Source organism: Prorops nasuta, unplaced genomic scaffold, assembly GCF_024137725.1.
Source record: "Prorops nasuta isolate Cenicafe-Biocafe unplaced genomic scaffold, Cenicafe_Pnas_1.2 PNAS00005, whole genome shotgun sequence".
Taxonomy (NCBI): Eukaryota; Metazoa; Arthropoda; class Insecta; order Hymenoptera; family Bethylidae; genus Prorops; species Prorops nasuta.
This window is the reverse complement of record NW_027116802.1, coordinates 9,127,011-9,151,365: the sequence shown is the minus strand read 5'-3', so window position 1 is coordinate 9,151,365 and position 24,355 is coordinate 9,127,011. Positions and strand designations below refer to the sequence as shown.

At 36.6% G+C, this 24,355-nt stretch overlaps 4 protein-coding genes and 2 non-coding genes across 9 annotated transcripts in view; 3 read left to right on the top strand and 3 right to left on the bottom strand.

Annotated features, from left to right (window-relative positions):
• Positions 1 to 3,585, bottom strand: part of spdi (split discs) — a 38,344-nt gene extending 34,759 nt beyond the window's left edge. The window contains exon 1 of the mRNA XM_066727911.1: positions 3,485 to 3,585. Within this exon, the coding sequence (XP_066584008.1) occupies positions 3,485 to 3,502 (18 nt within the window). The 5' untranslated portion in view covers positions 3,503 to 3,585. The remainder of the gene's footprint in view (positions 1 to 3,484) is intronic.
• LOC136773932 (slit homolog 2 protein-like) lies at positions 368 to 7,027 on the top strand. Its single transcript, XM_066727918.1, has 5 exons — positions 368 to 829; positions 1,270 to 1,686; positions 3,104 to 3,410; positions 3,775 to 4,374; positions 4,539 to 7,027. The coding sequence occupies exons 2-5, from the start codon at positions 1,298 to 1,300 to the stop codon at positions 6,087 to 6,089; spliced, it is 2,847 nt and encodes a 948-aa protein (XP_066584015.1). The 5' UTR covers positions 368 to 829; positions 1,270 to 1,297; the 3' UTR covers positions 6,090 to 7,027.
• A 75-nt stretch (positions 7,028 to 7,102) lies between these two features.
• Positions 7,103 to 7,175, top strand: TRNAK-CUU (transfer RNA lysine (anticodon CUU)). Its single transcript has one exon. It is a non-coding gene; the product is annotated as a tRNA-Lys (tRNA).
• Positions 7,176 to 7,479: 304 nt separating this feature from the next.
• TRNAM-CAU (transfer RNA methionine (anticodon CAU)) lies at positions 7,480 to 7,551 on the bottom strand. The gene has a single exon. It is a non-coding gene; the product is annotated as a tRNA-Met (tRNA).
• Positions 7,552 to 7,950: 399 nt separating this feature from the next.
• Positions 7,951 to 13,956, top strand: Pp2C1 (protein phosphatase 2C). The gene is made up of 7 exons (XM_066727901.1): positions 7,951 to 8,084; positions 8,184 to 10,373; positions 10,781 to 11,131; positions 11,213 to 11,433; positions 11,508 to 11,651; positions 11,746 to 13,148; positions 13,229 to 13,956. The coding sequence occupies exons 2-7, from the start codon at positions 10,070 to 10,072 to the stop codon at positions 13,503 to 13,505; spliced, it is 2,700 nt and encodes an 899-aa protein (XP_066583998.1). The 5' UTR covers positions 7,951 to 8,084; positions 8,184 to 10,069; the 3' UTR covers positions 13,506 to 13,956.
• A 152-nt stretch (positions 13,957 to 14,108) lies between these two features.
• LOC136773928 (beta-1,4-glucuronyltransferase 1) overlaps positions 14,109 to 24,355 on the bottom strand; it is a 33,029-nt gene continuing 22,782 nt past the window's right edge. For all 4 annotated transcript variants that reach the window (XM_066727902.1, XM_066727903.1, XM_066727905.1 and 1 more), the window contains exons 2-7: positions 20,213 to 20,400; positions 19,691 to 20,120; positions 18,821 to 19,195; positions 18,050 to 18,385; positions 17,515 to 17,757; positions 14,109 to 17,447 (exon numbers count right to left, since the gene is read on the bottom strand). In XM_066727902.1, coding sequence (XP_066583999.1) covers positions 17,250 to 17,447; positions 17,515 to 17,757; positions 18,050 to 18,385; positions 18,821 to 19,195; positions 19,691 to 20,107 — 1,569 coding nt within the window. In that variant the 5' untranslated portion in view covers positions 20,108 to 20,120; positions 20,213 to 20,400 and the 3' untranslated portion in view covers positions 14,109 to 17,249. The remainder of the gene's footprint in view (positions 17,448 to 17,514; positions 17,758 to 18,049; positions 18,386 to 18,820; positions 19,196 to 19,690; positions 20,121 to 20,212; positions 20,401 to 24,355) is intronic.

Here is a 24,355-nt window from a genome sequence, read left to right as displayed (position 1 = left end):
AGGAAAAAAGGTAGGGTTTTAGATGAAAAAGAAGAAGAGGGGGTGGGGGGTGAGGAAGACGATGGTAGTCATGGTGGATTAAGGAGACAAAATGGAGAAAAGTGGTGGGAAGGCCGAGTGTGCGTTAGTGTGGACACTCGACCAGACAGCAGGCTCCGCGGTATGACGTTTCTGCGTTGAGGCGCACTAGGCTAGACTCTGTTTTCGCGTTCCTCGCGCAACTTTTCCTGCCAAATCGGTGCGAAGCGTGCTAAAGATAGGTTTCGCATGCAGCAAGGATCTCTCGGTACACACGGTGTGGCTGCAGCGCGCAAGAGCGACCTTGGCCTTATGAGTTTATATAAGGCGGAAGCGCGCCAATCGTCAGTTCACTCGGTCGTTCCGATCTGTCGGCCTATCGAAGCACGATTGCTGACACACGGCCATTCGCGCGATACAAACTTCTTCCAGTGCTTCCTGCAACACCACACCCCCTCCCCCCTCTCCCCCATCTAGCGTCCTCCCTCTCAATTTTCTTTCCTTCCGTGCTGCACCCTTCGATTCTCACTTCACGCCCATCCTCGACGTCGCACGCTCGACTCTCTGACCCTATTCTTCCCCGACCTTTTCAAACCTCACCACCTATCCGCGATATCCTCCCGTGCGTTCTCCACTCTCTCTCTCTCTCTCTCTCTCTCTCTACCTCTAACCTTATTCTCCCTATATTCCTCCCATAACTGTGTCAAATCAAAAGTGATCTGTGAGAATCAACGATGCTACAGCAAAACGTTTCCCGTTTCACGTAACGAGACAAAAGCCACGATACTATATATATATATATATATATACGGTAAGTTTGATAATAACAATCACCGCGTCGCTCTGAAATCCATCTTGCTCCAGCTTATGAAACGTTCACTAATTATCAATGCGCGCGACCTGGAGAGGTCAATGTGGAGTGCGTGTGCGCTTTTATCTTGTGCTAATTTAAGATAATAACACATTCGCTTGGTGATCTGACCTCTAATCCAACGCTGGGGCATTAAACTAGTTTTTGCGAGAAACGCGCCCTGTACTTCCGGCTACATACAGGCTGCTACTACTGAAATTGTTATTTTCGGCTTTTAAGCGGATCAAACTGTTGCAAGCTCATTGCATGGGGTGTTTCGTCGAATTATTAGCGGAAATGCTTTTATTTGTCGTTGGAGCGTTAAGCGGGTCGCGGTGATAATTTAAGGCTTTTGAGGAAGAAAGGAGTATTAAAGGGAGGGGCTTATCTTCGGGTTACAGCGGTGACCTTAAATGCAGAAGGAAGAAAATGATTCCGATAATACTATGGGCGTTGGTCGGCCTAATTGGCGGTGTGCAGAGCAAATGCAGCTTAACGCCGATCGCCGACGACGAGCGTTCGATCGCCTACGCCTGCATACACGGTGATCTGAGCGACCTCAACGAACTCAGCAGCGAGACCGAGTGGATCGAATTTTCGGTATCGCGCTTCCAATACTTACCGGACGACGCTTTCTGGAGGTTCAAGAACCTCAAACGCCTGGCCTTCTATAATTGCCACTTCGCCGGCATCAGCGACCATGCTTTCCGCAGATTGGACCGGCTGGAATGGCTGGTTTTCCACGGAACCAGGCTCAACATTGCCAGGGCAGCTTGGTTTCAACACTTGCACAACTTAAGAAGGCTCATTATGGATAGGTATGCTCCGCCAATCGCTCGATCCTTTCACATCTCGACGATCAATCTCGATTTCGGTAACCATCCTTTTAGTCATTGTTCAATTAGCTACGCTATGACGAAGCGAATCCCTTTTTGGATCACTCCGCAATACAGAGTTGCGTGGGCTCAAATATGTATTTCTAGAGTATAAACAGCCTTCTCTTCCATTTGGCACGAATAATCTGCACCGCGCGAGAGAGTTACTTATTTGTTAAAATCGATCAAAATAATAACAGACCTCTCTACGCTCCGCAATCGCTAAGAAGTTTTTTTATCAACGTTTCATTTTCTTTTTTGTTTTTCAAATCACTGAAACGGGTATGAGTTTTATGGTGGAAACAGAATTTCTCAGCAGTCTATGAAAAAAGAGAAAAAAAAAACGCGTGGGTTAATCTATGCAGAGATCGGTAAACAGTGGACATATTAGTTTGATGTCTCTAAAGGATTAATTAGTTTGTGGAAATTATGTATCTTGCAGGAAGGTCGCGTCCTTCCTCCCCCTTACTACAATTATGTACGTTCATTACTTCTAATTGTCACTTGAGTCTAATCAGATCGTTCCAAGTGTATCAAATTTCAATTCGCAAAGACAACGGGTAATTAATAGTAATCTTTGAGGAGCAAGTTTCCAATCTCAAGGTTAGTCTAATGCATCGCGTCTGAGGGACTAACGGAAAGTAGCACATAAGTAACTTGTTATATAAAATGAACGTCATTTGTATATTTGGTAATGTCGATGACCCAGTTATAAAACGCACCAACGAACAACGTGATGTCAACTTATGCAAGATTAAGCGTACAAAGAACACGGGGGACTTACTCGTGGGACGAGCTACGCATTATCGAAGCGTGAAACACAAAAGAAAATGCTTCCTCTTTTGCCAGTATGGACATCGATGTTGTTTTCATTATGCAGTATTGATCTTTGCGGGATTTCAACGCGAAAATCCAAGCCTGAGATGACATATAGTTATATTCACATAGGTTTGTTTTGTTTTACCTACACGTTCCCAATCAAAATGGTATAATACATGTTACGTGTACTGTAAAATTCTTCTATTCACTGCAAGCTGGGCTACCATTTTTTACATTTTTTTTTTGTTTTTTTCATTGGTTTTTCTGTATTTTCTTGTCGATAGCAGGAATAAATAAGTAGGCGCGCGCGCGCTGAAAGTGTAGAAAAATACACGTCAGTTTGCACTTGATTCAAATACTTTACAATATACGTTACATGTATTGTACCATTTTGAGTGCAACAGTACAGATAAAATCTCGGATAAAATAAAACAAACTTTTCGAACCATAGATCTTTGAGAAAAAAAAAACATGGCTATTTTATCACTAGTCGTGTTTGTATACATGAAAATTCATATTAAATGTTTGTTGATGTTTACAGGTGCAATATAGTTCATATAGAGCCAGCTGTATATCCTTTGTTGCGTCTGCTTGAAACCTTAGGGCTACGTGATAACGATCTTGATTGTTTGCCTATCGAAGGATTGGCGCTACTCAGATCGTTAAGAACTATTCGAATTGATGGAAATCCATGGATATGCGAGTGCCGCCAAAGATTGGAAAGTTTTTTCAGGGAAAGACAAATTACCCAAGAGGAACAATGCAGAGCTTGTGCACCGCATATATATTTACAATGTATGACACAGGTTGAAATACCAATATTTCAACCAACATATCCACAAATATATGTAAGTAATTTGATACGATTGATGCATCGCATAATTTATGCTATTCAAGTCAAATCGAAAAATGTATTGCTCACCTTATTTGTATCGTTCATTTCAATTGTTTGGATGATATAAAGTTCCTTCAATATTGTCTTTTAATTCTCTTTGGTCGTATCACTTCATGAAGAACGGCGAATAGAGGTTAATGGTCATCACATTTAACAGCGAACCTCAAAAGAGTTTAACAAAAATGTACACTTATATTGAATTACGAGGCTTTGCTCGATATTTTCTTGAGATTCTTGACGATAAATTAATTAATAACGAATTGAACACACAAGAGGCAGAAAATTGTAAGAAATGTAACTAGTAATTATTATTGCAGCAACGGCCAATGCATGGACATGAATTCCAAACATCATTTCTCTCTTCGTTGGATCGACTCCCGGACACCACAACTTGGATCGAAATTAATGGTTTACTTTTGGAGAAGATTCCGCGATACACTTTCTTCCGTTTTGGAAACAGCTTGAGGAGCTTAGAGTTACGAGATTGCGAAGTAAATTCAATAGAGTCGGGCGCGTTTGCCGGCTTGAACAAGCTCGAGCGTTTAATTCTGATTGGCAATCGGTTTCCGGTAATAGTCGCTGATTGGTTCAAAGATCTGTATGGATTGCAGCAGTTGATCTTAGCGGGAAACGAAATTGAACACATTGAGAGGACGGCATTTTGGAGTTTGGCCGATAGTTTGCGTTATCTCGACCTACGCAACAATCGCCTCACATGCTTGGCCATCGAGGATCTGTCAGAATTGAAAAAATTGGAAAGATTCGAAGGAATCGGAAACACTTGGAGATGCAAGTGTCGGAATAATCTTATCTCATACTTTACTAACCAACATATTGGATACGAAATTAGCAACGGTCGGTGTGACGAAAATATCACCTACGTTCAGAGGCCCAACAACGGATGGCGCCACCGTCAGGTTAGTGGTATTTTCAATTTCCCTGTGTAGGCAAGTTCATATCGCCAGTTTTCAAATATATCTTACAACGTTCCTTTTTCCTCCATATACGTATACTAGCAATGAAACTCAATCATTATCTTTTTTATTTCTTGATAAGTAATTGAATCTTTCTTTTATTGTAGGTAACCACAGGTACGGTCCACTGGGGATCGTTGGAGGAAACGATCAGTTATTACAACATTACTAGTGAATTGAGACCACGACCACGACCACCGATTCAATTTACCACCCCAATACCAGAAGCTCCAACCATCGTCCCAGGCGGAACTTGCACTCCAAAAGACAATTCTGTGCAATACTATTCCTGTTCCGGCATTACTTCTCTTTACAAATTGGACACAATTCCGTACAGAGTACACACCATTCGTATAATGCGATCTAGAATAGTAACGATACCATCCCAATCGTTTACGCGTTTCGGACATTACTTGAGGATACTCGAGTTTCACGATTGCAGCATCAAAAAAATCGACAATCACGCATTCTGGGGCCTGAATAATTTGGAACACCTAGTTTTACGCAGTAATGCCCTCGAGTCAATAACAGCCGAATGTTTGGACGGCTTGCCTAGACTTCGACACTTGGATCTTTCTCGAAACCACATTTATAGAATATCGAACGGAGTCTTTGATATGCTGCCTCACCTAGCTACCCTGGATATTTCCGAGAATAACATGAATTGCATAGGTGTGGAATATATGGCTTCTCGATTAAAACATTTGAGGGATTTAACTGTAACCGGAAATCCATGGAGCTGTTTGTGCGGTGCGGAGCTAATAAGATTTTTGGAAGATCATCGGATTCCTTACGATAGGGATTCTTTGGTCGATCAATCCGAGCAATGCCATGATAAGACTGTTTTCCCGATGATATATCCTCCTGCGACCACCGTGAGGACAACGACCATTACTTATCCTGCAATAACTTTGGAGCCGACATATCCCACCATTAGTCGGACTCCCGAAGGAAATTGTACCTCGCACGAGGAGGCTGAGGGAATAAGATACAAATGCCACGGTGGAAACATTTACCTTCTGGAAACTTTGCCCGATAAAATAGGTGCCATAGAGTTCCAAGAAGGTCATCTGCCACATTTGCCTTTCGAAGTGTTTAAGAGATTCAGCGAAGTTCATGAAATTATCATAAGGAATTGTGGCTTAAGAACAATTGAACCAGGCGCGTTTAATCATCTGCATAAATTGGAGAGACTCACCATTCGGGACAATCCCCTTTTAACCGTTGGCTCCTCTTGGTTCATCCTCGAGAATCTCGAAGCTCTCGATTTACGTGGTAACTCCATCAGATATATTGAGCCTGGTGCCTTCAAACACTTACCTAAGCTTCTCTATCTTAACCTGGAAGGCAATGATTTGAAATGTATATTCACCAGCGACTTGGGCGACATGCAAAAAATACATGTTATTGAATTCTCTGGAAACCCCTTGAAATGGAGGTGCAGGACAGAATTAGAACAATTTTTGGAAACTCGGCACATTAATTATGTGAAGGTAGAAAATTCCTGCGAAGGGAAGAAGATCGTGAGGAATCTTCTGTTACAAAACACTACATATGATTGTGCAGCAGGCTCCACTTCGAATGGCGTTCAATGGAAGAGCTCGTTTATTATTACTTTTACAATCGTATTTTTCATCTATAACATTTTGATCCATTAAACACTCGAGTATGCCGTGTCATTTTGAATTGATCTAAACGTCTTGAGAAACCTTATGACGTATCTAAGATTTTTTTTATACTAATCAGTTGTAGGTAGAACTATTTAATTTAATTAATTACATTTATACCTCTTGAAAAAGTGATTTGCATAAATAGCAGCTTAAAGCTACGTGCAATTTGTGGTAGAAAATAATAATTTATATATTGTTACTAATAAAGGAATAATAAGTTTAAAGCTTTATTAGTACTATACAAGTTATGACGAAATTAGGTTGACTTTTTCAAAAAACTAAAAAAAATCTATCTATAAGAATAGGATTAAATAGCATGCTTAATGGGACCACCAGACTGTTATAATGAATCACGATTGATTATACATATAGTATGCACAAAATTGCACGCTCTCAGTAGATGTTTTACTAGTTACAATAATTATTATGCATGTACGTAGTACATTGTAGATTCGTCCCTTTTCTAAATACATATTTTTATTTAAAAACTTCTATTGATCAATTTTCTTTCGTTTACTTTTTACTAACAAATCTATTGTACAATTATTAACATCTGCCTTATAGTGACAAGCTGTGATTATGCCATTTCACTTTTCACGAAAAATAGCAAAATTACGTAAAATGCACTTAGACCGACTTTGTGTTCAAACCAAATATTTCATAAATGTTTACTGTAAAAAACATTTGTAATACTAATCTTTATTAATAACAACTTTAATGTCGCTTAACGTAAATAAAAAGTTACGCGTAGTTTATTTATTATTATTTGTTACTCATGTATAGATTGTATATATATATATATATATTAATATATTTCTTCAATTGTACTTAATAAAATGTTATCTTAAATGAATGTATAAAATTTTAAATAAAATTATAGAAGAAACAATTTAGAAGAACTAACATGAGTATTTAACATTTGCAAATAGAATTATTGAATATGATATTTTATAATAAAACATTATTCTTGAAAAGTTTTATTTGTAATCTTACTTTTGTGCGCCCGGCTAGCTCAGTCGGTAGAGCATGAGACTCTTAATCTCAGGGTCGTGGGTTCGAGCCCCACGTTGGGCGACTTTTTTAAAATAACTTACGAATCCTTAAAAGCTTTTTTTCTTTTATTTCTTGACATAAGATCATTGCATTGACTAAATATATATTCCTTCTAAGTAAATAGTATAAATTATTTATAAAAACGTTTGTTTTTATAATGCACAACTATATATTAGTATATGTTAAGTTCTCTCTCCCGATTCCCTATATTTAACATATTGTTATATAAAGCACAAATTAATTGCTTAAAATTTTTGATGTTAAGCTAAATGTTTAATTACAGAAAGATTAAAATTTATCCACAAAAATAACAAAAAAAAAAATCTAGCAGAGCGTGGTTTCGATCCACGGACCTCTGGGTTATGGGCCCAGCACGCTTCCACTGCGCCACTCTGCTGTTATGAAATGAGAAGGGAAAAACATCAATAATACTGGCAAGGATTCTCTATTTTATTTCTTAACTATTAAATATTGTTAAATAGATTTCTCTTGGTAATATTAATAAATATTTAAGTATTATAAGTTTATGTATATACAAACCAATTGACAGAGATTTTAAGTACTATGTATTTAATAAACGTATACACTATATTTATATTATACATAGCAAATGTTATCAAAATTATAAAAAAATATATATTTATCTCCACTAAATATAATTCTTTTTATATAGAGTTAAAGAAAGTATTACGTAAGCTAAATATTTTAAATTTTGTAATAGGAATTTTCAATAAAAATGTAATATTCTATCCATTATCATCAGGTATGTGATCAATAGATGGAGTTAGCAGTATATGTTCAATGCGAAATGTAGGCGTGAGTATGACGATTAAAGTTAAAATAGTATTATGTTTCTAAAGAAGAAAACATAATTTTATGGTCAATAATGGGCAACCATACAAAACAATTATTGGTCAATATAATAAATTTGTAAGTACAAACATTCAGTTATTCTTTTCAATGTTCAGTAGATATAAAAAAATGTAGGTTACTTGACTAATGTAGTATGTCTAACTGTTCTTGATATAGCTCAGCGGCCATCTTTATGTGAAAGGATGATGCAATCAATGACACATATCGACACGTCAACTACGTAAAATCTTAATTTTGTTGCTTGAATTATCTAGTAATTTGCAAAAAATTATATTATTGTGAAATTTACTTTGTGCTTACAAGAAGAATACTTATAATTATTAATTTTATTGAGCGTTGTATGAAACTAAAGCTGCTAAGTTAATAATGCTATTTTGAACCTTGTGCAACGTTGTCGGATTGAACAAACGACAAGTATAAAAACACGTGTTTTCTCTTCGCATTTTGTTTTTCCTGATAACTGTACTATCTGAAAGTAAAACTTTCCTTATTACTTTCTTCGTTAATCTATCAATGATAAATTTTTTTCGTGTTTGCTTATCCATATTATCATTTATTTAATATAACATTCAGATAACAGAATGCGTTGTGAAAACTAAATTACACATAAGCAAAAATATTAATGAGAAACGTCAAGTTGAGACTATTCAAAATTGGAACGGTTCACTGTATTTCAAGTAGAACGCAAGTACAACAGCCATGAGTTGTTGATTGTAAAGAATAAAAGAGGGGAAATATGAAACGATTTTCTTGGACAATATTCTGGATGAAGAAACGTTGCAACGTTGCCACTGCGTGAGTCAAGATGCGCGGTACGAGTAGTACAGAAACGACCTATGCTGGCGTTGCTACTTGGACTTGGGTTTGTTGCGGGCCTGCGGCTGATGGACCTCCAGTTTTTAACGGTTTGGCGGGGTCAGAGGGGAGAGTAAAAGTTTCCGTTGTAGTAGGGATAGAAGAGGGGGAGACGGACGATGCCAAGGGAGCCCCAAGCGACGCGTATGAATCTGTAGCCTGCGTGTTCATACATACGAATGCACACAACATAATCCGATGGCTAATGCTACCGAGAATCGTCGTCGACTGCTTTAGCTGTATTCGAAACGCGGCAAAATTCATTTCCTTACTTTTCGAACTCGGTTTAAATCCACGTAAACTTACCCGACAACAATGGAGTAAAGCATGTTATTCCGCTTTAAATTTGCAACGCTTCTTCGATCCAAGGAAATTTTTGTTTCGCGCTACGTAGTGCTTGTTATAACAAAGCTAGAGATAACAACAACTTATAAGATATATCTGTTGGTATTATTAATAATACATTGTTTTTTTCGAAAATAAATGTATTAAGTCAGTAATTTTTAATCAAATTGGGAATCTTAACGTCAACGTTTTTATTATTTATAAATACTAATCCTTATACCAAACTTGTGGAATGTTAATTATATTATTAGTGTTACAATAAGCTTTAAGTAATTGTAAGTGAAACGAGGAAACACTGATGATACATTAAGCTATGAAAACTGTTAGAAAATAGAATAGTTTAAATCTGCAGTTTGAATTTGAAGTTAGAACGCTCCGTAATTATCGCGCAAAGTATTTTCGGGATTGTCGAGTAGAGGAGCCAGCAAGCAGGCACAGACAAGCAAAGCAAGCAGCAACACGTCAAACAGACCAGAGAAAAAGAGAGGGGAACAGGCTGAGGCTGTCTTTGCTGGTGTTGTATCGGTGAAATTGTAGTGAAGAGGGAACAGGGGAGAGACGAGAGCTCTCTCTACCCCTCCTTCCGTAGGATCGCATCGGCTTGCTTGCGTTCTTGGTTGGCTGGTCGCGCTACGCTGCGGTTTGTGTACTGTGCTGCTCTGCTGTAGAAGTGGTAGATGTAGACTGTGGGGCCATGGATAATGGCAGTGTGTGTGCCAGTGTATACGTTTCTTGAGCAACGCGCGGACCTGCCCAGTAAATGCGAGGCTTCAGTTCACAAGAGAGATATTTAAACAGAAAATCTCGTCATCTAAATTTCTCGTGTCATCGGCGTGTGCATCATGCCTTTAAGTATTGGGGTTAACCTAAGGGTGACCGGCCACTGTAACCAGGGCGGACGTAAATACATGGAGGACATGTTCAGTGTGGCCTACCAGCAGACACCGGATGACAAGGACCTCGAATATGCCTTTTTTGGCATTTTTGATGGTCATGGTGGTGGTGAAGCCGCTACCTTTGCTAAGGAACATCTTATGGACATTATTGTTAAGCAAAAGAACTTTTGGAGTGATCGTGACGAAGACGTTCTTAGGGCCATCAGAGACGGATACGTGAACACGCATTATGCGATGTGGCGGGAGCTTGGTAAATTCCATTGATTTTTATCAATTATATTTCAACGTTCCACTCGACTTCATTTTTACTCATATTTCAACTTTATTGCACAAAAAACTTAACAAATATGCAAGTTTCAAGAATTTCTGTCATTGTCCCGCGTATTTCCCCCACCACTTCACTTTGATTAGGTTAGAATTTAGGTTATGTAACGCAGCTAACCTAAAGGTCTTATTTTGCCCACAAGTATACTTCAAGAAAAGTTTCACATTAATATTTTTATCCAAATATGGGGGTTTCTTAAATTTTAGTGTATAATTTCTTGAGGCCATGCATAAGTTTACTCCATACACTTTCAAACATTACTCAATGTTATAATAATTTGAAAGGAATACTTTAATAAAGATTTAATACTTTAATGTTTTTGCTAATTTTAGATAAATGGCCAAGAACTGCATCTGGTTTACCTTCTACAGCTGGAACTACAGCGAGTATAGCATTTATCCGAAAAGGGAAAATATATATAGGCCATGTTGGAGATTCTGGAATTATATTAGGCTATCAAGTAGAGGGAGATCCACAATGGCGAGCAAAAGCTTTGACTAAAGACCATAAACCAGAAAGTGGGGCTGAAATGATAAGGATACAGGAGTCTGGTGGCAAGGTAGTCAATAAGTCTGGTGTTCCAAGAGTTGTGTGGAATCGACCTCGTATTGGCCATAAAGGACCGGTTAGAAGATCTACTCATATAGATGAAATTCCTTTCCTTGCTGTTGCTAGATCTTTAGGTAGCAATATTATTAAATAAGATTATTATTATAAAATAATTTCAAGATATTAAGTTCAATTATTGTATTGTTTTGTTGCAGGTGATTTGTGGAGTTATAATTCTGAACTTGATACTTTTGTAGTATCTCCAGAACCAGATGTTAAAGTAGTAACTGTTGATGTTAAATCTCATCGTTGTCTTATTTTTGGTACTGATGGTTTGTGGAATATGATAACCCACCAAGCTGCTGTAGCGATTGTTCAAGCTGCAGAGAGGCATAATGAAAAACATTTAATAGCTTCCCAACAGACTGGTACTGGTGTGAGTAGTTTAGTATTACATTCTATAAACTATTTTAGAAACAATGTATTTTTAATTAAATTATGTATTCATAGCAAGCGGATATACAAATATGGATCAATCCATCTAAGAGTTTGGTAGATAAGGCTCTTCATAGGTGGTCCTGTGCTAGGCTAAGAGCAGATAATACTAGTGTTGTTACACTCATGCTAGATCCTCCAGGTCCATCTCGGAGTGAGGTATGTATGATTTGAAATAAATTATTAATAATTACTGAATTCTTAAGATGTCAATTTACATGATACATCAAATTTTTTTTTTTTTTTTTTTAAGGTTCTTTTGAGCCAAAAGAAAGAAAGAATGGAATCACCAAAGTCAGTAGTTAATCCAGAACTATCTCCTATTGCAAAAGAGCATAACTATATGGAGAAGCATGCAACATTAAAAATCCCATCAGTAGCAGCTATTGATAATGTTGATCAAAAGATTCCTGATTCGTCCAATGAAAATTTGCCTGATAAGATCGTGAGTACGAATAACACCAAAAATTTAGAAGAGCCATCTTTACAGATTAAAGAATCATCCGCGGAAGTTAGAGCTATGCAGAAAGTTCCTGAAAATGAAACTTCGTCAACAGAGTGTATTCAAGTTGCCGAAATTTCTTCAAGTGACATACTAGATGAATTTGGTGATATAGATGCTTTATTACAGAAAGAAACTGAAACTAAAAATGACAAATTTCATCATAGTGATAACAATATAAAAGAATTAAGAGAGTTACGGGAAAAAGCTCTTGTACAAATTGTCCAACGAGTTCCTAAATCTGAGCTGTTTGCCGATTCTAAAAAAGAAGATAATTCGGTACCTTCAAAGTTAGATAGGCCAAAGGCATTTTCAGAAAATTGCGAAGAATTGCAACCGTCACAGTTTACAAACAAATTACGACGCCATGGTAGCTCAGTAATGTCTAAAAGCGGCGCATTAAATGATTTTGAACAAAAAAATACATACTCTTCTTTGAGGCACAAGCAGCATACGTTATTTTCTAATTCTAAAGATAATATCAAAACGATAACCAGGCGACATAGTTTAACTACACAACAAAATTTAAAAACGAATTCAGTTTCGCCAATTTTAACTGTAAGTTCGAGATTTAAAACGCGTAGTACAAGAACATCTGTAATTGCGGGAAATAAAATGGAGGAATCAATAAAACATTCAGTAACCAAAGCGAATACAACTATTGGAATAAAAAGGAGGCATAGCTCAATAGCTCAAGCAGGCGCTGCAGGTATTCAAGATGTGTGCATTCTACAAGAACCATGCATGAAGAGGAGAACACGCTCGGATGATCATTCCAATCCTACAGATGAAAATGATCCCTCGAACCAAAGCATAGAAGATCCGAATAGTCGTTTAAGTTGGCCTAAATCTGATACGTCGTTGACTCTCTCAGCAGGAGGATCTGCTACTATTTCTATGCAAGATAGGCTCTCGTCGCCAAATATTTTTCAAAGAAGAAGGCTGGGTAAGAAGGCGACGCCTGTTAAAACTATTAGACGACCATCAATCAATGGTTCTAGCAGGCTGCAGCAATTGAGAGGAAGTTTTGGATTGAGAGATTGGGATCAAAAAAAGAATGGTCGTTCCAATACATGCAGTGATAAAAGGCCTAATCGAACTATAAGTATCATCACTCCAGCCGAATCAAATGCAACACCGCAGCGCTGGCTTAGGTTAATATCCTGTTGTTATTTATTCTTATTTTACAAAATTTAACCAAATATAACAACATTTCTTTTCTTTCTCCATTAAGGTCGGACACAATGGCTGCAACACCCGTAAAAACATTACGTTCCCGAAACGTAGATATAACTGGACATACTATATCTGCGCAGTTAGTTCATCAATACGGAGTAATCAAGCAGAAACGATTATCTATGCCATCAAGAATGAAACAGTCTGCAAATAATAATGACTTAATATCAAGCAGAGTTAGGTCTTCCTCTATGTCATCCAATAAGTTTAAACAAGGTTCAAATGGCAATGGTAATAATACAGGGAACTGCTGTGGATTGAAACGGAACAGATGAAAAAGCACGTGCCTATAATAGTTACCATTTCATTGTATACATACAATGCTTAATAAATATTGACGTATATTTTGAATAATTGTATAAATATACGTGAGTCGTATATGTAAGCAGGTAGAGACAAATTATAAGTGACGTTAAGAAAGAAAATGCTTAAAGAAATTCTTGATAGTATTTATTTATATAAATTAGACGAGAGAAAATCAGCGGTAAATGCAAGATAATGCGTTTGAACATTTGAGATATAAGATTCGTTAAAAAATAATTTACAAAAAAAACTATATCAGATGTGAATGAGTTACATATAGTGAGAGAATACTATAATAGTACATTATCTGATGTTGGAAAGATGAAAATGCATAATAAAAGAATTACAAAGTGAACCTGAACAAATGTGTGATCACGTTTTTCAAGCTGTATATTTTAATTAAATAAAGTGAACACAAGAAAATATTGTTTTATTTTTGTATCCACAAATAATGTGTTTCATGTAGAATGGGGAAAATTTTCAATTCAAAAAGAGTGCTAACAGGTTGTAATCATATAGAAGAGTTTATTCTTAAGTCTTATAAATACATAGACGTCGGATTTAAACTGTTAACCAGAGTGGGCAAATTTTGCATCACAACGTGTACGTTATAATGAAAAATAACATATTATAGACTAATTTTACAAATATTTCTTCCTTGAACAAACTAATACTCAGCTGATAATACACCGTGAATAAATTTGACTTGTTCTTTCATTATTGTAATAACTAAAACTAAATGTAGATTTTAAAAAATAGGTACAGCAAAATATGAAAAGAAACCTCAAAAGGATTATACTATCTTTTGATTAAATTGACGTTTATGCATCTACAGCAAATTACTTTAATATGTGAAAAAGGACTGCATAGCAGCAATCTGTATGTACACATATTTTTGTACAAATATACAGTTTACCATATATTACTTTTAAGATGAAAATAATTTAAGATATTTACATAACATCCTTCCTAATAAACATCCATTTCATGACGATGATAGAATAAAGGTTTTGAAAGATTTTTAAGATTCTTTGCTGCCTTTCACTATAATTATCAAGTTACAGATTTTTATTTTTAATATATGGCTATTAGATTTGTTAAATGGTATATCTGCTTATCGCAAGTAATTTATAATTAAACTATATTGAGTCCAAAGTTGGTTGCAATTATTACTTAGGCTAAATCCATACATTATGATTTATTCCTTTAGAAAAATACTTCCTTTTATGTACACTCAATTATTGAATAGAAATTTAACTCGCAACGATTCAGTTGATTGCATTTAGCTTAGAAGTAGCTTTGTCTCATGACGTTTTGTTAAATGGTTAATTAGCAAAAGAACATTTTAAGAATGATAATGGTTTACAAGATAACTCTAATAGTGAAAATCCAGAAAGAAAATGCCTCAAGAAATGCTTTAAAATGATAATAAAATTATTAAAAAATGAATATAAGAAAACAATCATCTCAAATTTATCGAGTTACTAAAAATTAATAAAATTACTAGACTCTGAGAAATATACATTTTTCATCAAAAGTTATTCGACAAGTTTGAAGTTTATGCGTTTAATGATATACGTATACGTATATTTGGCACATACTAACGCATACGTAGGAGACACAATTGTGTCAAGGCACAGATATACATAAATACATACGAGTATTAATTACACTCACTTGCACAGCCCCGGTAAATTAAGACAAAAGGCGAGAAGGTGAAAGGAACTTATTGATAAAAGCTGAGCTTTAGCTTATAAGCTATAAAGAATATTACCAACAGTTATAATTTAGTGAATATGAAGATTAGAAATATATATATCTACTTCTGTAACACATTTTCATTGACAAATCAAAATTATAATGTCTTTCCAATGTATTTTTGAGACTCTGAAAATTTACGGCTGGTATATATCTTTTGAGTTTAGTCGGTACTTAGTTTTACACTAAATTAAAAATTAAATAAAGTTTTGTATTTCATAAAAGATATTTGATAGTGCTTGGTAATGTGCCACCACAATACGTTTCATTTATGAGCCCCTTTTTGTAAAAAAACAAACATTTCCCAAATGTGTAATTGTTTCACATATCAAAATTATATTACCAAAACTTCGACAAGTAGAATTTAAAATGCACAAGATATACAGTCAACAATCAGATTGCACCTTAGGTATTATAAAAATAGGGCTTACGTATATATTTTTTACAAACATAATGAATTATAGCAATATAAGTATAATTTTACAAAGCCAAATTTTTCCTAAAAATATATAATTAAATAACGTCAAATTGTTTTTAAAAAATAAAATGTATTGAATCCAATTGTTCATCTAAATAAAGTGTAATTAATCATTTATAGTGTGCCCTACATGTATCACAAACTAAAACTGTTATCCATTATTTTCATATTCGCCTATTATTTTCTTTGCTATTACTGTCTCAAACTTATTCATTGTTGTAAGGAGTATATAATGAAATATTTTGTTAATTTTAATAATCGAAGTAGCGATTTAAACAAGTACATCCAATATGACACGTTAGAATTCGTAAAGAAACAGATAACGCCTTAAGTGCACGCTCTGTAATGTCTTTAGTATTTTATACGTCAAACCCTAATGTAACATTTTACGAATGTATCTAGAGGGAATATTTACATCAAGTGGTACTTCTTTTTACATCCCACAACAAATAGAAACTTACTTAGTTGCTTCTATAAGTTTATATTTTTTATGAATATACTGTGGGACGACCCTTTCCTCCATCAATATTCATACTCAATCTAATATAATGTTGAGACATTATAAAGTTTTTAATCTTCTATTGTTGATGGAACCTTAGTTAATTGTTCTTGTTTTTTTTTCTACCTATATATTTAACATTTCTTTGATTACCACTGACTTTTCTATTTTTGTTTATCTTGGAAGCATCAGTCACTTTACCATTAATAATAAAAAATTGTAAAAAGAAAAGAACACATTGCATGATACTAGTCATTGAGTGTCTGTCGACTTGGTAACTTTAAAATCAGCAAAGGTGTCCTAAGAAAGCTATTAAATATTTTCAGTCTTCGATAATAACTTTTCTTGACAATGCATTAATAGAAATGGAGTAAATTAGTTGTTATAATAAAACTGAAATGTATAAGAAACTCTCAATATTTGTCACGTACGTTCGAAATGAATTAACTAGGTTTGCTACATATTTAAGCACTTATTTAAACAGTAACGATGAATCAGGCACCTTGTTTATAATTATTATGTACACTTTTACCCTATAAATTTTAGTGAAAAATATGTGCTTTAAAGGCTACAGTGCAATAAGTTGCATTATACTACGATGAATATTTCTACGCTGCAAGAGGGCGCATCATCATCATTAAATATATAATTTACATTCATCTTGCATTATACTGTCCTTTTGTCATTGCTCTATTCTGTACAAAAAAGGCAGCTGCAAATAGTCAGTATTGAAGTAAAAGCTCTTTAAAAGAGCCAATGAATATTAAAGTACTTTCACATTGTATTTCTAAGCTTTGTATCTAAAATGTTATCGATTCTTTTTTCGGCACCATTTAGTTGGCATGACTCCCACGACTATTCACTTTCTTCAGTTATTAATAAGTATTTAACAAGAAAAGAAATCTGGACACACTGCTGCTACGTAGAAGGCAATCATCGTTGACGTCTATGAAGCACGAAGCGAGCCCGGGGCTCCATCAGCTACACAGCACATCCTTTTCTTGTACCGTATAAAATTTTTAATTCTGGCATTATAATCTTTCTAATCAGGGTATTGGTTTTTGCAGTAAGCATGTCTCTATGCGGATCCTTTTTATAAATTTTTATTCCCGGGCGATGAACTAAAAATGCGTTGTCCAAAATGAGGAAATCATAGTCAAGAACACAGAGAGCATAGCCCTGAAAAAAAAATAATATATGCTGTTTCACCACTTTTCTCGATAGTAATAGTAATTTATTGTTTTACCTGTGTCATCTTATCACTCTTTCCTTCCCAACTTAGTCTTTCATCATAAAGTGGATCATCGTTGGTCCCGATGAAGATTGGTTCCCAATGAACAAAATAACCCGTTCTTTTACCAATGTGAAATATGTGTAAGCCTTCTGTTTCTGGTGTTTCCTGCCATTCTTTGCTTCGTGGTACGTTGTGACATACCGAACACAACTTTTTATGAAAAGGTATGGCTGTTCCAGTTTTCAACATTTGAATCTAGAATATATAATATTTGAATATTAGTATATTCTTAGAGTAATTCTATAAAAACAGAATCATTTCTGAATGAAACTAGAAAGGTTTGTGAACCACGTTTAATAAAACAGTGACATTGATACTTTATATTTTAGCTCATGGTTAGAGGAAGCCCTATTACAATGACCCTTTTACCTCTATTAAAGCAATGCTCGTCAACTATTTAAGATATATTCATATCTTCATTGAAAGGTGCATAATTTATCTCAAGTTCATTCAACTATCTATCTCTACCAATTTGTGGAATACATACCAGACTTGTTTTATTATTAGGTGGTAGACTTTTCTCATTGACTTCGAAAATTGATAAGACGAAGACCTTCGGGTTTGGCCTCTTCAATGCAGGGTCTTCTCTTTTTCTGATCATTTCCAAAAACTTTTCAGGTAAATTCGGACTTGGGTATAGTTCGATATCGCTTGCAAATATGTAGAAAGTTGGTGCGGACTCCCGTGCTATATTTCTTGCCACGTTCACTGGGTACAGTAACTTCTTTTCCGTTTTGTACATTTTAGCAACCGAGACGTTTACCCAAGGTGGTCCCAGTGAGCAATTATATGTATCTGACGCAACTTTCTCACTCGGCGGTACCTGTGAAAAAGAAAGAGCTTTATTCGTGCACAGAAAGAGGAAGTGACTCTTAAATTTCACTGTCGTGCAAAAGTTTATTCCAGAAAATTGTAGCATGAAGGAGGGCAACATAATTTCTATGCTAAGAGCGTGCATGAATAAAGAAGCGAGCGTGTACGGAGATGATTAAAACATGCAAGATAGGCTATTGAGAGGCACTCTCCGATGCTCTTGATATTCTTTCAGTATAACGCAACAACATTGGCTATCATCGAACAAGAAGAGAAGCTTGAAGTAACAAAGGGAGGAACTCGATAGTAATAACGAATGCTAGCACGAGAATCCTACGAGTCTAAAAATAAGGATACTATTAATTGGGAATAATGTAGGTTTCGAAGCTGCATATATGAGATTGGAGTGTGTCGTGGCAAATGTTAACGCGCTCCAATTACTTACTGCTTTTGGCACGTGTTTGCTACTGAAGAAGACGTGAAAGGTCACCAGTTGCGAAATGAGTGGGCTGCCACAGTTTCTGGAGTATTTGATGGCGTCAAGGGTTGGCGCAAAGTCGGTGCCAGGAGCATGCATTGCAATCGATATCGGGGCTTTCCAGCGTTCCAGCAAAGGCTCCAGATTATCCAGGAACGTGTAATCACCATGCGTTGTATATGTCACGCTTTCCCAGCACCTTACACTCATGCTCATCGGCACGTAGTTGTAAAACACCCAATAGTCCCCTCGCTGAGCCCTTCTTGGCTTCGTGAATTTTTCATTACACTGTATAGCCTCCTTCAAACTCATCTCTGTCCGAATGGTCGTTGCATTTCCTCCCTAAAAAAAGAAAAACGTCTCAATGCTGCATGTACATTGACCTGCCTCTTCCCCCATTATGCAAGAGAAATCTTATTTCTTATACTGGACCATGAAGCGTTTACTTTCTCTTGTTCGTGCATGAGTGAAAATCTACATTGTCTATCGAAGCGTTCTCAACAAAGGTGACAGCAGAAGATTCATCATTAAAGAAGCTAATCTGATAATTTCCGACAACTAGGGGCTTCCTACGTCAATGGAACAATGAGAAAAAAAAGGAATAAACGCTGAATCTCTCGATGAGAAAGTGACGATTACAGTAGCGTGAAGCTTGAATTTTAATACTTCAAGCCTTTCACGCAGGCTGCATGTGGGAGCGAAGCTTCCTTTCAATTTAACGGGAGTTGAAAACGAGTTTTATTCGCTTCGCGCACTGATTTCAGGTCATCTCGATGAAGCTCGACCGATGATTTTCCAATGTTCATGGGAGTAGGAAAGAAAAAGGGGAATGCGTACAATTTGGTCTTTGGTTCGAGCGGATCCGGTGGCTTCGAGGATCTTGACCTTGGCCTCCTTGCTGGGCACGCTCGGGGTTGCCAGCTTCTTAGCGATGACGTCACTGCTCTCGGAATTGGTTTGTACATCCTTTTTGTCCCGTGGCTCCTTTGCTAGGATGTACGAAGACGAGGTAGCGACTCTTTGCTGGGTTCCATTTAAGAATTCGCTGCTGCTTAAGCCTGGCCCTCCTGATCCTCCTACTCCTCCACTGCTAAAGGTGTCAGCTTGCAGGGATGCGGCCCAATTCGCCGGGGCCTCCTCGATCCATGGTCCGGAAGACCCAAAATGAGCGCAAACATACAGCAACACGCAGATGTTTAACACCACCGAGACTCGTAGTGCCCAATTGCGACGTACTATGTTGATCACGCTCATCTTCCTCGCTTTCCTACAACGTTAATAAAGAAACCTTGTTGATAATCTATACCACAAGATACCCGCGCATTATTGCATTTACAATGTAGTTTTCGTATACTTCACCTCTACGTTCATTCAGCAGCAGTCTTTGAAATTCAGCCAGAATTTCCTGGCCTCCTTCAGCAGCCAGTGTCGCCCTCTTGGCTTCTGCCAGCTCCACCCCTTCTTCGGGGCCCGTCCTCCCCAATCAGGATCTAGTCATGCTTCTCGTAGCTAACCTCCAACTGCCCTTTCGTCACTCCGGCAAACTTCTGCAATTTACAAATGGATTAGAAAAATATTGCAAAATTCCTATGTAATGATCGTTTATAAAAATTGAATGTGCTGTGGCTCTAGACGAGAGATAGGTTTATTAAAATTGGTTCTGCTAAGCTTTTCTGCCAAGGATGGGAATTAAAAGGTGAATTCTTTTGAGAACCGGTTTCCCGCGCGATGAGGATTCATCGACGACGATGCTCCTGCTGGATTACTCATTGTACCGCTTAGAGGCGCCAGCAGCGCCACCTCTAAATCTTAATCGAGATGACGTCCTCTCGTCAACCTAGGTCCGCCCGGTCCGTCTGTTTTAGTTCTATCGTAACGCATAAACTATTAAGCAACCTCTTCAAATAGATACGATTTGTTCGATTATTAAATTTATTGCACTTACTAATCTTTAACTAGCCAATTAATTTACCAACAAGTTATTCCAATTGATCTCTCGTTCCATTTATAGATGCTTAACTAAGTTTGTTTATCTTTATTGCTAGCTTTACTATAGAAATCAATCACAATCTTCGGAGAATGGAGTTTTGAACAGTTGGAAATATTACTACGATATACACAGTTTGAGTTTTAAGCCACGAAGACATCAGGTTACTTTTAGAGAGTGAGAAAAATACAACTTTGTTTAAATTCTTGTATAATAATACACTAAACATTGATTAGAGCTTTGATAATATCTATATATATACAAACACGTGTATTTCTTATATATAATTGCTCGACAGACAATTTAACTTTATGTCAGAGTAGGTTGATAAAACTCGGAGATATACTCGAGCATCGAGTGAAAAACGAGACTCAGCTCCACGCTTGCATGAATACAATTGTTTTGAGTAACATATCGCATATCCGATTGCAGCTTCCTGCTACAATTCTGGCATAAATGCTAGTTAGACAATTAGAATCGAGTTCAAACGCGAATGAAGCAAAATTAGCTTGTGTATATTTTAAAATATTTACAAACTGAGGCAAAATAACCATCTCTTTACTTGTATTCCTGAAAAATCTGCAATTAAAAGAAATCTGTATCTGAATGGGGATGTTGTTAATAAGAAATGTCCGCAAGGTTTTTAGTAAGCGACGAGTTTATGGAGATAACGTAAGAATGCTTGAATCGTGGATATATACGAACTCTTTCAATCGTTTTAATCTTTCTCCTGCTTGTTTTTACAAGAGTCTCGATCTTTCAAGGAAATACTTATCCTCCCTACAGCCAGGGGCACAATGGACAATAGAGCAAAGGCAATCGTCCTACCGTTTTTATCTGCAATTATTGCCATGTCCGTAAAACTTATCCAGAAGCGATCATCCACTGGCCCGTAGTGAAAAAATAAGCTCGGTTTTTTATAAATCAGTGATTTAGCACAGAATCACATAAAGCGTGAGTTTCGAAATAAAAACTTGTCCTATTTTGGCATTTTCTCGGTATGTATTTTCGAGGAATTTCTAATTGGCTCCGAGATACACAGTTTGCATACATATATATATACACTTCTCGTTATTGATCACTGTAGTAGTTGCAACTTTATACGAGTGATTTTCAGAAAAGAGTTATTTTTATTTTAGATGCGAATCTCTTGTTTCGTTTATTTCTTCGTGGAATTACCGAAGCTCTGCGACGAAAAGCTAAACAGACAAGTCTCGTGACTAAATGCGAATCGTTAAATAGGGGAAACGACCTTTGAGCAATAAAGCACTTAAAAAGACATTATTCTTCCATTCTAGAATAGAAACTGGAAAAGTGACTCTCGGTCGATCGTGTGTTGAAAATGCGATTGGATGACAAAGATGTAAGTTTATAATTTTAGGGGGGTTTTAAATATTGAGATTTAGATCAATCGAATAGGTTAAAAATGTCAGTTGCAAATTATAGCATGCGGTCAATGTTAACTGTATTCGTTTTAGCTGTACTTTCGGTATGTAAACTGTTTACTTTAACTTAGCTCAGAATTTAGTCGTAAAAATTCATTTATCTCCGTAATTAAAAGAGACATGAATTTTTTGCACAGGACTTTTTAGGAATTCCTTTCCATTTAGATCCAAAAGGGTGGTATGCAAAAAAACGACAATTCTCACAGTTACCGAGGTATTTGAACTTGCACATTTGCACGCTCTGAGGTGAAATAAATTAAAAGGACACTGTAGGTATATATAGGTTTGTATTATTCTTCGTCACATACATGTTATTGATATGATGAAAAGTGCAGAGTACACGGGAATATTATCGTAGTGACACGGTGAAGTTTAAAGGACGTTATGTAGGAACACCAGAAGGACATTTGTAAATTGCAGCAGGAAGACGATGCAAGTAAGCAGACAAGAGTTGTGATATGCTTATCTGGGATTCCCTTTGTCGTCGTCCGTGAGAAGGAATTGCGAATTGTGCGGTAATCTCAGCGATACTCTCGCTTCACGGTCTTTCGTCCATTAATATCAGCGGCGAGTCTCTTCTAGCAGAAAGTCTCGCTTCAACCCAGATTCACTCTCCACGCTGAGGATCACGACTTGGGTTTAGCAATAACCGACAGAATTCAGCCTACGCCAGTCATTACTAATAGTAATCACCGACGATTACCTCGCGAAGCCAAGACCTATTCACAATTTCTTTTAGCGCAACCCCCCCCCCCCTCCTCCATTCCTGCCATCCTTTTTCTTCACCACTCCTCTTTTCATTACTGAAACATCGACGACGAGCAAAGACCGACTCACACTGTACGAAACGTCAACTTTTCCTCACGAACCAGCAACATTGGGTTGGAATATTAAACAATCCTTTTTAAGAGGATAAACACGTAATTGCATTTATTATTGACATTTTGGCTTAACAAAAACATTGCAATAGTCACTGCGGACATGAAGAATTATCGGTAAAACAGCTTAAAATCTTCGCTAGGCTAAATTACTTTTTAAGGAAAATCTTCTACATTTTTTATGCATTTGCTTTTTTTCAGGATCAAAGTACTCACTGAAATCTGTTTCAGACCTTACGTCGCTCTTTTTTTTTCGAAATTAATGATGTAAAGTGTAACAGAATTTGTTTTATTTAAAAAATTTGACTCTGTGTTAATTTTAAGTAAAGATGAAAGAATAAGTTGGTCTCCTGGAAGAAGTTTATATTTCTAAAATTCTAGAAAATTGCCTTGAACGAGTATCCGTCTTTATGTGTCATCTTCATACAGAATGTTCAATATTGGGATAAATTTGCTAAGAACGTTCAGGATGGTAACGTCTCACACGATGCGAAGCGACCTTAAAACAGCCCTTTCACAAGGCATTCACCAAGTTGGCCTCACGTGCTCCTCACTATTTTTGTCTGAGTCAATTTTGGAAGAAAAAAAATCTCCTCTCTCAGCCGCTGATTCAATTAACCACATTCGATCCAGCCACGAATAACCTGATGGTGCCCTTAGACTTGGCTATTATTTTAGATTTCGCCTTTCCAATATTGGCTTCCATTTACGAATATCGATTGGGCAAATTAGATCGTCCTATTGAAATAAGAACTGTATGGTCAATAAAGCAAAGTAGCTTCGTGGAAATTGATTTTCTTCCCTTAAATGCACACACATGCACATGCATGTATATATAACTTGCACACGTTTCGCGCAACAGCAATGTTACAGTTATTCCTTCGCGCTATATGGAATAAACAGTCAGCCTCGAATAAACGACATCGCGTTAAATTAACGAACAGCAGGGGACTAGCAAATATTTCTCTAAAAATAGCACCGAACCAATCTTGCTTGTACGCGTCAACGCTTCCAATATAAACACTGCACTGGTTAGTTTACTCTCGGGCAGAGTCATTTCAACGGACGAATTCGACGAAGAACCTAGCTCGATGCCCTCTCCAGGTTTTCACGGAATCATTTGGAAGAAAAAAACTCATTGTTTACATTCGAGCTATTGCTACGAATCGATAGATGCCAATTAAAATGTTCC

Excerpts from the sequence above, each read along its gene's own strand:
- LOC136773932 (XM_066727918.1), top strand. The coding sequence starts at position 1,298 with ATGATTCCGATAATACTATGGGCGTTGGTCGGCCTAATTGGCGGTGTG. Across the intron at positions 3,411-3,774 it reads CAACATATCCACAAATATAT|CAACGGCCAATGCATGGACA; the intron begins GTAAGTAATTTG and ends TTATTATTGCAG. Across the intron at positions 4,375-4,538 it reads ACGGATGGCGCCACCGTCAG|GTAACCACAGGTACGGTCCA; the intron begins GTTAGTGGTATT and ends CTTTTATTGTAG.
- Pp2C1 (XM_066727901.1), top strand. The coding sequence starts at position 10,070 with ATGCCTTTAAGTATTGGGGTTAACCTAAGGGTGACCGGCCACTGTAAC. Across the intron at positions 10,374-10,780 it reads TGCGATGTGGCGGGAGCTTG|ATAAATGGCCAAGAACTGCA; the intron begins GTAAATTCCATT and ends TGCTAATTTTAG. Across the intron at positions 13,149-13,228 it reads ACACCGCAGCGCTGGCTTAG|GTCGGACACAATGGCTGCAA; the intron begins GTTAATATCCTG and ends TTCTCCATTAAG.